The sequence below is a fragment of the Odontesthes bonariensis genome, chromosome 6 (assembly GCF_027942865.1).
Source record: "Odontesthes bonariensis isolate fOdoBon6 chromosome 6, fOdoBon6.hap1, whole genome shotgun sequence".
Lineage (NCBI taxonomy): Eukaryota > Metazoa > Chordata > Actinopteri > Atheriniformes > Atherinopsidae > Odontesthes > Odontesthes bonariensis.
In genome coordinates this window covers 66,292-79,083 of record NC_134511.1, presented here as the reverse complement: position 1 = coordinate 79,083, position 12,792 = coordinate 66,292, and the positions used below count along the sequence as shown (strand labels likewise).

General features: G+C 44.1%; 1 protein-coding gene across 2 annotated transcripts in view; it reads left to right on the top strand.

Moving 5' to 3' along the window:
* LOC142381754 (formin-binding protein 1-like) overlaps positions 1 to 4,807 on the top strand; it is a 51,363-nt gene extending 46,556 nt beyond the window's left edge. For both annotated transcript variants that reach the window (XM_075466953.1, XM_075466952.1), the window contains exon 18: positions 3,952 to 4,807. In XM_075466953.1, the coding sequence (XP_075323068.1) occupies positions 3,952 to 3,980 (29 nt within the window). In that variant the 3' untranslated portion in view covers positions 3,981 to 4,807. The remainder of the gene's footprint in view (positions 1 to 3,951) is intronic.
* Positions 4,808 to 12,792: the final 7,985 nt, after the last annotated feature.

Sequence of the window (12,792 nt, the reverse complement as noted above, 5' to 3'; positions counted from 1 at the left end):
CATAATTTGGATCTGATCCTGGATCGAACACATAATTTGGATCTGATTCTGGATCGAACACATAATTTAGATCTGATTCTGGATCGAACACATAATTTGGATCTGATTCTGGTTCGAACACATAATTTGGATCTGATCCTGGATCAAACACATAATTTAGATCTGATTCTGGATCGAACACATAATTTGGATCTGATTCTGGATCGAACACATAATTTGGATCTGATTCTGGATCGAACACATAATTTGGATCTGATTCTGGATCGAACACATAATTTGGATCTGATTCTGGATCGAACACATAATTTGGATCTGATTCTGGATCGAACACATAATTTGGATCTGATTCTGGATCGAACACATAATTTGGATCTGATTCTGGTTCGAACACATAATTTGGATCCGATTCTGGATCGAACACATAATTTGGATCTGATTCTGGATCACACACATAATTTGGATCTGATTCTGGATCGAACACATAATTTGGATCTGATTCTGGATCGAACACATAATTTGGATCTGATTCTGGATCGAACACATAATTTGGATCTGATTCTGGATCACACACATAATTTGGATCTGATTCTGGATCAAACACACAATTTGGATCCGATTCTGGATCGAACACACAATTTGGATCCGATTCTGGATCGAACACATAATTTGGATCCGATTCTGGATCGAACACATAATTTGGATCCGATTCTGGATCGAACACATAATTTGGATCCGATTCTGGATCGAACACATAATTTGGATCCGATTCTGGATCGAACACATAATTTGGATCCGATTCTGGATCGAACACATAATTTGGATCCGATCCTGGATCGAACACATAATTTGGATCCGATTCTGGATCGAACACATAATTTAGATCTGATTCTGGATCGAACACATAATTTGGATCTGATTCTGGTTCGAACACATAATTTGGATCTGATCCTGGATCAAACACATAATTTAGATCTGATCCTGGATCGAACACATAATTTGGATCTGATTCTGGATCGAACACATAATTTGGATCTGATTCTGGATCGAACACATAATTTGGATCTGATTCTGGATCGAACACATAATTTGGATCTGATTCTGGATCGAACACATAATTTGGATCTGATTCTGGATCGAACACATAATTTGGATCTGATTCTGGATCGAACACATAATTTGGATCTGATTCTGGTTCGAACACATAATTTGGATCCGATTCTGGATCGAACACATAATTTGGATCTGATTCTGGATCACACACATAATTTGGATCTGATTCTGGATCGAACACATAATTTGGATCTGATTCTGGATCGAACACATAATTTGGATCTGATTCTGGATCACACACATAATTTGGATCTGATTCTGGATCAAACACATAATTTGGATCTGATTCTGGATCACACATAATTTGGATCTGATTCTGGATCACACACATAATTTGGATCTGATTCTGGATCACACACACAATTTGGATCCGATTCTGGATCGAACACACAATTTGGATCCGATTCTGGATCGAACACACAATTTGGATCCGATTCTGGATCGAACACACAATTTGGATCCGATTCTGGATCGAACACATAATTTGGATCCGATTCTGGATCGAACACATAATTTGGATCCGATTCTGGATCGAACACATAATTTGGATCCGATTCTGGATCGAACACATAATTTAGATCTGATTCTGGATCACACACATAATTTGGATCTGATTCTGGATCGAACACATAATTTAGATCTGATTCTGGATCACACACATAATTTAGATCTGATTCTGGATCGAACACATAATTTGGATCTGATTCTGGTTCGAACACATAATTTAGATCTGATTCTGGATCACACACATAATTTGGATCTGATTCTGGATCGAACACATAATTTGGATCTGATTCTGGATCACACACATAATTTGGATCTGATTCTGGATCGAACACATAATTTAGATCTGATTCTGGATCACACACATAATTTAGATCTGATTCTGGATCGAACACATAATTTGGATCTGATTCTGGATCGAACACATAATTTGGATCTGATTCTGGATCGAACACATAATTTGGATCTGATTCTGGATCGAACACATAATTTGGATCTGAGGTGTTGCCAGGCTGAAAAACACAGCGTTTGTCAAAGGTTCTCCTTTGTGTACGAGTTGCTTTCTGACCTTCACGAGTCACCAACATCCTTTCCACCTCCCTCAGAAGAGCCTCTCATTATCAGGAAAACGCTGACCCGTCTCCCTGATTTTGGAACAGGGAGTAATGAAGCATGCAAAGCTACTACAAAGGTACCCGAGATTAAGAATGAAATGACAGGAAATGATCCTGCTGTGTCCTCTTTAAGTCTAAGGCAGAGTGTGACACTCCATTAGTCTCAAAATAAATTGAATGTTTGTGGTTCATCATGACTTCTCAGCAGGAAACAGAATCATTACTCCAGTTTTAGCTGAAACAACCTGACGGTGTGGAGCAGCTGTTTGTTTCCTGGCTGTTCTGTTGAGCATCATATCTTCAGCAATAAAGCATTTAATATTATTCAGTTTATTTATATGTTTCTAGTTCACAAACAAGGTTCTCTCCGGACCCTCCCACCGTCCAAAAACATGCCTGTTAGGTTCATTAGTGTCTAAATTGTCCCTAGGAGTGTGAGTGGTTGTTGGTCTGGTGTGTCTCTGTGATGGACTGATCTGTCCAGGGTGAACCCCGCCTCTCGCCCAATGACTGCTGGGATAGGCTCCGCCCCCCGCGACCCGACCGACGGATTCAGCGGTATAGATAATGGATGGATGGATGGATAGTTCACAAACAAGTTATTTCAAGGCACTTTAACGTTGCAATCTTGTTCAATCTAATTTAATGTATTGAATTCATAATAATATTCATCTTGAACTGAACCATCTGGTCTTTCTTTTTGGGTTAATTTAACCCCGAGTTAACCTCTTTGATGCCGTCAGATAAATAACCAGAGCAGACTTCACAACTTAACTGAATAAACGTAAAGATATCAAACCAACTGGAGCTCAATATCTACGTTTTAGGACCAGTGGTGACCAGTTTTAGGGACCAATACCCCCCGCTGATACGTTGGAGTTAATCAGGCAGGACTGGCACTGCTTTCCTTCTGAGTTTGAGTTGGAAAAAAAGTCTGAACACAAATGAAATGAAGGCTTTTTGTGTTAATAGCCTGAATATGTTGATATGTCTGCTCTTTATACTATTATATCAACTGTATTGTATTATGCATGATGTTATAGAGGAAAAATAAGCTGCCATCATTCATGGAGTCACATGTCAGGCTGCAACAACTGTGAGAAACTGAGTGTGGAGTTTACATTTAAAGCCAGATTAGCCTCAGAGGGGGGGCTCATTATGACCTGCATCATCCAATCTGCCCCCGAAGACGCCGTGAACCATGAAACTGCCAAATGTGAACGTTCAGCCTCGTGTTTCTCTGCCTCATTCACCCTAAACTAACTGATCATGTGAAAAATGATTGTTTTCTGCTCATCGGCTGTAAAATGTAAGGAAACAGTGAAAATGAGTCCCAGCTGTCCTCCTCAGATGTTCCCTAAACCTAACCTTAACCCAAAGAAACACCAACACAGAAGCTTCAGTCACACAAACAAACCTGCTGATAAGTTTAAAATGATTGATCCCAGTTTGGTCTGAATCCTCCTGGTCTAACATCTGCCTGGTCTAACATCTGCCCGGTCTAACATCTGCCCGGTCTAACATCTGCCCGATCTAACATCTGCCCGGTCTAACATCTGCCTGGTCTAACATCTGCCCGATCTAACATCTGCCCGGTCTAACCGGGTCTAACATCTGCCCGGTCTAACATCTGCCCGGTCTAACCGGGTCTAACATCTGCCCGTTCTAACATCTGCCCGGTCTAACATCTGCCTGTCTGTCTGCCTGTCTGTCTGTCTTGTAGGCTTTGTGCAGAGTAGTCGGCTAGTCTAGCACAGTAGTCGACCAATGAGGACGTCTCTCCACAGGAAGTGATGTAAGAGCTCAGAGGCGGTCTGGTGACAGCTTTTCATTGGACAGATTTGCTCTTCAGATATATCAACCAATCAGCAGCCAGACAGCTTTTGACATGTGATGAAACAAAAACCTGACTGAGAATTATTCAGAGATCAATCAGAGATCAATCAGAGATCAGGGGCTGAACACTGATATCTGATCCGATCTGGAATGAACGTTTTCAGAAGAATTCGTCCTCAGATGTAGAAGAATATTAATTAAATCCTGATCTGAATCTTAAACTTTAGTCCTTTATCGCTTCTTTTTTATGGAAAAGGATTAGCCTTACCCTTCAGAACCTTTAACTTTTTAACTTCAGTGACAACATCTTCAGATGTTTAAATAACAACAAACTGGCAGAGACCAGTTCAAAGTTAAGCATGGATCTTTATATATGTGGAATTCTGAAGAAAAGTCGATTTTATTAAAGAGAAACTGAAGCTGAAAAGGCGCGATGATGTCACCACAGAGTGTGTCTGTAAACCATGACATCACTTTAAAGCTTTGCCTGTAAATATAAAGTGTCGCCCCCCATAAACCTGCTGGTGTTAGCCACGCCCACAGAGGAACAGCCTGTGGAGGCTCCGCCCCTTTCCCTGTTTCCTGCTTGTTGATAAATGGTCGTGTTATTGATTGATTGTGTGAAATGTGAAACATTTTTGATTGACTCAACAGTGAGATTCTGATCAGCTGATTTTCTTTTTCATGAGATGTGAGACTGCTGATCACACTCTTTTCAACTTCCTGTATTTTAGATCTCAAAATAAAGAACACTTTGAGTTGAACATCGGCCTCAGTGGGTTTTTTGGTTTAAATAAAGCAAACCGATATTTCACTTCATTAAAGAACAATCTGAACTGCTGAGGGTACACCAACTCGGGCCAAAAGGTTCTCATGTTTCAGAGGGTTCTGAACACTGAGAACCTCCCAGAGAGACAACATGATTGTCTTCTCTGGCTTTCTTCACATCCTCGGTATGAATGCTGGAGTAAAGTAGCCACCAGCTGGCAGGTGGTTGGTGATTCAAACCCATCGCACATTGGTTCCTTAAACCCTGGATTTCACTGCTCCAGTCCTTCATGTTTGGTTTCAGTTTTTAATGTTCATGTGCAGAGTCGTATATTCAGATTTTTCGCTTGTCTCCGTCTACTCTACACACCCTGGGTGTTTGTAAAAAAAGATAAAGGAAAAAAGTATTTTTTACTTCAATCTGAGAAATATTCATCTGTTATACCGAACATACGGAAGCTATACCTAAACCTAAACCAATACAGGTGAGACTAACATTAAGTGCCAAAGTTTCTTTGATTGTAGAATAATTCACGGAAATAGATTTATAATTCTGTGAAAGTAGCAGCTGTGAGACTGATGATGATCATGTCGAAAGAAGCGGAGTGATGGTTTCCATAGCAACTCACAATTAAAAAGTCCACCTCCATCTGTTTCACCGTAGAAACCAAAGCGTCAGTTAAACACTGATGATAAAACTGACAACTTGTTTTAAAGCAATACAATGTATCTTCTCAAAAAGCCCACTATGGAGCTCCCCCTACAGGCTTGGAGGTAATGTACGGTTACACTGTCGTAAATACAACACCCTTTCGCTTTCGCTTTCACGTTTGTTGACGAACCGGCGAGGAGTCAGAAGGTGCAAGCTATGTCGACCGAGAAGGTAAGAGTAATCAAATGTACCTGGGAGCGTGAGAGGGGTCTATTTGTTTTTGCGGTAGGTGTGCCAGAAAGCAAGTCGAAGTACTTCCGCTCAGCTCCCGGGCCGCTCCAGCAAAGTTACATAGCGCAGTTTTTCCAACTCAGACCCCCGAAGGACATAGGAGACAGGCCAATCGTAATATTAAAACTCATTCTAGCCGCACAATTTTTTTCAAGCTGTTATTTTAAGGTAAAATGTTACATAGTATTGCTTTAAAGAAGAAAAAAAAGAACAGTTTTTCAGGTAAACACTTCAGGTTAATTCGATTACACCTCTAGTTGGGTTCTGCTCCTTATTTAAGGGTAATTCTCCTTGGATATTTGGCGGTGAATGAATGGGATCAGAGGCACAAAGCGTGTCATACCCCGGTATGATAGGTGGCGCTGTACCCATTCCAGCTGTTGCTAATAGAGCCACTTCCTGTTGACCTCTTCACCACCAACAACAACAACAAACTCAGGCCTTGGAGAAAGATGGAGAACGCAGAGCCAGATGAAGCTACGTCCCTCTACATTTGGTCTGTGATGAGCTGCTTGTTGCACAAACGATGCCCAACGGAGCATTCTCCATCGCGTTGTCTCTTTCTTTCTGACGGCGACAACAACAGGAATATCGTCTCCTTTGACTTCCGGGTCACGACCCCGGGAAAACATCTGGAGCATGCGCAGAACGCAAAGTCTGATTCACCACGAGCTTCAGCATCTACAAGCAGGTTTAGAGTGACTTTCACCCCAGTTATCTCGGGGTCTGAATCCCATCCGATCCAATTCTTAGTCAGATTAAGGTGTCTACATGCAATTAATAACTCAGTCTGATTATGATTTAGCGAATAATCTGATCCATTTTCTTAGTCAGGGCTCAGGGCTTAGCTGTGGCTCAAGTCAAGTCAAGTCAAGTACGTTTATTCGTCTCCCTTGGGAGAAATTTGGTTCAGAGACAGGGTACTGCTGCATAGACAGACATAGAACATACAAGACAACATTATGTAAAAACAGCATAACCATCCAAACAGGAGGGTACATTAACCGACAGCCAGGTAAGGACCAAAGTGCAAGAGGTATGCCTTGAAAGTACACGCTAATGCACCTAAAGTGCATCCATCCATCCATCCATCCATCATCTTCCGCTGGTCCGGGGGTCGGGTCGCGGGGGCAGCAGCTTGAGCAGAGAGACCCAGACGTCCCTGTCCCCGGCCACTTCCTCCAGCTCTTCTGGGGGGACCCCGAGGCGTTCCCAGGCCAGCCGCGAGACATAGTCTCTCCAACGTGTCCTGGGTCTTCCCCGGGGCCTCTTCCTAGTGGGACGGGCCCGGAACACCTCACCGGGGAGGCGTCCAGGAGGCATTCTCACCAGATGCCCGAGCCACCTCATCTGACTCCTCTCGATGCGGAGGAGCAGCGGTTCTACTCCGAGCCCCTCCCGGATGACCGAGCTTCTCACCCTATCTCTAAAGGAGAGCCCAGACACCCTGCGGAGGAAACTCATTTCGGCCGCTTGTATTCGCGATCTCATTCTTTCGGTCCCTGCCCACAGCTCGTGACCATAGGTGAGGGTAGGAACATAGACTGACCGGTAAATCGAGAGCTTGGCCTTCTGGCTCAGCTCCTTCTTCACCACGACGGGCCGGTGCAGAGCCCGCATCACTGCAGACACCACACCGATCCGTCTGTCAACCTCCTGCACCATTCGTCCCTCACTCGTGAACAAGACCCCGAGATACTTGAACTCCTCCACTTGGGGAAGGATCTCATTCCCGACCCGAAGAGAGCATTCCACCCTTTTCCGGCTAAAGTGCAGTGCATGTTAAAATGCTAGTACATATATTTTAAAAATGCTGGTACAGAATTGGATAAATTATGGTTCTAATGTACATTTAAAGTGCACTGCACAATGAAGTGCTGGTGCATATTAGAACAAAATGTACACATGGTAGTACACATTAAACATGCTGATACAAAACCTCCCTACATTTGCTCATTAATGAGCTTGACTGACACTGGGACAAAGGAATGTTTGAACCGGTTGTGTTTGCATAAGTAGACCCTATATCTTCTCCCTGAGGGCATTAGTGAGTATTCATTGTACAACACATGTGAACTGTCATTTAGAGTGTTTTTTGCCTGAGTGATGACAGCCTCATTGAACAGTTCCTGAAGGTTAAGGGGGAGTGACCCATAATCTTGCCCGCTACTCTGACCAGGCTGAGAATCTGTGATTTACATTTGACAGTTAGATTTCCGAACCAACTGGTGATACCGTACCGTAAGATGGACTCTATTGCTGCCCTGTAGAAAATGAACATTATGTTTTTGCTGACACCAAACAACCGCAGTCTGCGTAAGAAGTGGAGGCGCTGATGAATTCTAGAGCATACAGCGGCTACCTGTGTCTGCCAGCTCAGGTCGCTGTCAATGTGAATGCCTAGGTACTTACATGAGGTTAGCTGATTAATGTTATTACCGTGTATGGTCAAAGGGCTACGGTCACCAGTTGACCTGGGATCAAAGAGCATTTCTACAGTCTTACAGGTGTTAATGTGTAGTTTATGGTTGTCGCACCAGTCCACAAACCTGTCTACAGCCTCTTTGTGGATGGATGAATCGGAGTTCTTAGTGAGCAGACTAAGAACAGCCGTATCATCCGAAAACTTCACAACATATTGATTAGGCTCAGAACTAACACAGTCATTTGTATACAGAATAAACAAAAATGGTGAACTGACACAACCCTGAGGGGCCCCAGTACTACATATTTCTGTGCTTGATAGGGAGGAGTTAAACTCGACCTGCTGTGGCCTCTTGGTGAGGAAAGAGTGATACCACCTGATTAAGAATGGGTTTACATTCAGAAGAGCTAATTTCCTTAAAAGAATATGTGGCTGGATTGTATTAAAAGCAGAACTAAAATCAATAACGAGCAGTCTGGCATATGCACCCGGGGTTTCAAGGTGTTTCAGTGTAAGGTGCATTATAGTCGATATAGCATCACTTGTACTACGTTTCTTTGTATATGCAAACTGGTATTTATCTAACACTGGCTCCACCTCTGAACGAAGTGCATTTAACATGAGTCGTTCGAGGGCCTTGAAGACATTAGAAGTTAATGCAACAGGCCTGTAATCGTTGTCCTCCCGAGGACATGCCTTTTTTGGAACTGGAATTATAATGGACTTCTTCCAGATCTCAGCTACAGTGTGTTTATCAATAGAGAGTTGGAACAGCGGGTGCCATGCCGGAGTCAATTCCTCTGTGAATGTCTTTAAAAGAAAAGTGGACATATTATCTGGCCCTGTCGATTTTTTCAAATGCATTGATTTAAAAAATTTGGTTACCGCACATGGATCTATAAAAATCCTGTCTTTCACATTACAGTTTACTTTATCCAAAACAACACAGCAGTCCCTGTTGTTATCAGATTCAAAACGCATATAAAATTGGTTCAGTACATTTGCTTTCAATGTTTCATCCTGTGCAACAAGGGGCTTCCTTTTGGCCTCCATGTTTGTCATTCCTCTAATTGAGTCCCAAAGTTTCTTAGAGTTGTTCATGGACAATCCTTGTTCTGCCCGCTCCTTGTACTGCAGCCTAGCTGCTCTCATGTGATGATTAAGCTCTTTTTGAGCTGTTCTGACTCCCTCTGTGTCGCTGAGTTCAAAGGCGGACTTTTTCCTCCTGATACAGTCCTTAATGTCTCTTGTGATATAAGGTTTATTGTTCGGATAAATCTTAACAGTTTTCTGTGGAATAATGGAGTCAACACAAAAGGAGATGTAGGCAGTTGTGGATTCTGTTGCTCTGTCAATGTTAGCATCCTTTAAGAAGACGTCCCAATCTGTAGAGAGGAAACATCCCTTCAATTCCTCAATTTTGTCGTCTGACCACACCTTTATAGTTCGGGTTTCTGGTTTGCTGGACTTAAAGACTGACCGATATGTGGGTAGCAGATTAATTGCATTGTGGTCAGAATTTGCAAGAGGGGGTTTGGCACTGGCTGTATAAGCATCCCTGACATTAGCATAACACTTGTCTAGAATGTTATTTTTCCTGGTGTTACACTTTACATACTGATAAAACCCAGGTAGACTCTTGTTCAGGCTGCAGTGATTAAAATCCCCTAATATCAATATTGGGGCGTCAGGTTTGTTCTGTAGGTGACGATGGACACAGTCAGCAATTTGGTTTGCTGCTCTGTTGGCATTCCCACTTGGTGGGACATAGACGGCGCACACAAAAATGTTGCTAAATTCTCTAGGCAGGTAGTGTGGACGTAAAGTGACACACAATAGTTCCAAGTCCGGGTTGCATATAGTGTCTCTTATTGCAAAGTTTGAGCACCAACTGTCCTTGATATAAATGCATACTCCTCCTCCCCCTACTTTGCCCGAGTTTTCGTCTCTGTCCAGGCGAACATGGGAAAACCCGTCTACCTGTACGAAATTGTCTGGTACATCCCTGCTAAACCATGTCTCCGTGAAAATCATTAGACCTGACTCACGGTATTCGTAGCAGCCTCTGGCCAGTAACCATAGTTCATCCAGCTTGTTTCTCAGGGAGCGGGAGTTGCAAAGCAGCATTTGCGGCAGCGGTAGCCTGCTGGCCCTCCGGGTGCGCTGTCTCACGCCGCCCCTTCTGCCCCTCTTCCTCTCCTTGCCATTCCGACGGTAGCCTGCTCCGTGGTGCCGACATAGCTCTCCGGGCACATCGTTGAGTAGTCCTGCCGATGGTACAGCTCCGCCGTCCCGCAGTGCCATCAGCTCGGTTCCGCTGTACATTAGCTGGTTGATGATCCCATCCGAAAAACACTGGATGAACCGGCCGGACAGGATTAGCCACGCCAATGCTATCCGCTCCATTCCCTTCTGTCTCATGTCACATATGTAAAGTAAATGGTTTAAAGCTCGAATAGCTTTCGGCATATGTCTTGCACATTGTGTCCACCGGACACCGACATAAAACGGGGACATTAACGTAGACATGACATGTAGAAAACAAACAATATGCAGCAAGAGCCCTCCTCCATGTCGCCGGCAGGGCAGCGCCATCTTGGACCTCCAACTCAGTGGTTAGAGTCGGTCATCCAATAACCAGAAGGTTGGCGGTTCGATTCTCACCACTCAAAAAAAAAAGATTGGTGGAACTGATAGCTGGAGGGATGTCAGTCCACCTTCTTGTCATGGCTGAGGTGCCCTTGAGCAAGGCACCATACCCCCATGCTCCCCGGGTGCTGAATGGCTGCCCACCGCTCCAGGCTGGCATCTGTCTCTGAGTGTGTGACCCTGTGCATGTGCATGTGTGTCAACAGGTGCCAACCTGGATGGGATAAAAGCGGAGGACAAATTTCGTGTGTATGCATGACCAATAAATTGGATCTTAAAGGCCTACAGAAAGCTGACACTACACCCAATACGTAATGATAATACATACACAGAGGAACAATAATGATCATTGGACTCTACACCAAAACATTTCATAAACGCATGAAATTTGCGATTTTGAATTTGCCGCTAGGAAACCTTCCTGGAATTCCAGACTGGGGGCGGGGCTTCCGTGTGACGTCACAAGTGCCATGGTTTTTCCTGGCTGCTTCAGTGTTGCCAATTTAGCTAGATTTAGCGACTTTTGGCCATCTCTGGCGACAAAAAAAAAAAATCTAGCGACTTTCGGGCTCAATCTGGCTGAATCTAGCGACAATTCAACTTGTTTTGTGAGTGACAAATCAGTTGCCCCGCGATACCATACAAGCCGAGACAGAAGCACTGCAGGACGGTGGCAACCCGGCATTTCCTGTCAAAACCGCAGTTTCAAGCTAGCTACAACGAGGGTAGGTTCACTTCCTGTTTTCAAAACAACAGCACGTAATGGCTTTCCCTATGATAAAAGGCAAAGGGTATTTTATTTTGTAAAAAATAACAGGAAGTGCGTTGCTCACTGCGGCTAGCTTTAGCAGCGCCGAATTCGTCGGAACAAAATTGTAAACAGCCGGTATTTTGTCAGGTTTTCAACACGTTGGGGATCTAAACGACTACTTTCTCACCTGAAAAGTTTCATATGTTGCGGGGACAGAGGAAGCAGAGAGACCCGCGGTCTTGTGTCTGTGCCTCCCTGTCCGCCTGCCTCCTCTCTGGTGAAATCAGCCGGAGCCATCCCGCCGTGTTCAGCTCCCTGCGGTGCGGACACTCAGGGGGAATCCACCTGGCGGAGAGCGGACACACCGCGGGATGGTTGCCCTGAAATCAGCCGGCAGAGCGATCATCAAGAGCCCCGACGTGGACATGATCGCTCTGCCGGCTGATTTCCACTCTCCACCTGGCGGAGAGTGTGTTCGCTCGCCGCCAGGTGGATTCCTGTCCGACCGCGGGTCTCTCTGCTTCCTCTGTCCCCGGTGGTGTGAGCTGCTGCTGCTGAGGGCAACACACGCACTTCGTACATCTACTCGCAATAAAATACATGCATTGAACTGCATTGAACTCAATGTTTTATATTTCAAAGCGACGTTCCGCGGCACACATCGAAATTTGCCGTGAGGAAGCTGTCCAGGTCTGGCAAACTGCTGGCTTCGCTACTAGAACTACTGGGGGTTGTTCCAGCAGCTGGCACTCGTGACGTCACGCACCTGTCGTTCCAGTTTGCCAAATTCGAGTCAAATGTGGTGATAGTTTATTGGGCCTAATCAGGACTATCCAGGGGCCTAAAATTATTTTAAAATCATAAAAAAATTCCATGGTATAAAAGGAATCGATCTGCTATTTCAGTTTTGTGCAAAAAATCACCTTTCTGTAGGCCTTTAAGCTTAATCTTAAATTAAGGTGTCTACATGAAGTTAAAAAATCAGTCTGATTGTAATTCAGCCAATAATCCGATCCTTTCTGTGCCATGTGACCCCACTGAGTGACTCTCATTCAGGACTTTTATTTGGTCTGTTGGATTTCTGTGTTTTTGTTGGTAAATACTTCACATAAACAAATGAAAACAGCATGGGGCGCCTCTATAGATCACCTGGCAGAGCCTCCAGGTGAAATCCTTCTATTCTTGTGTAATT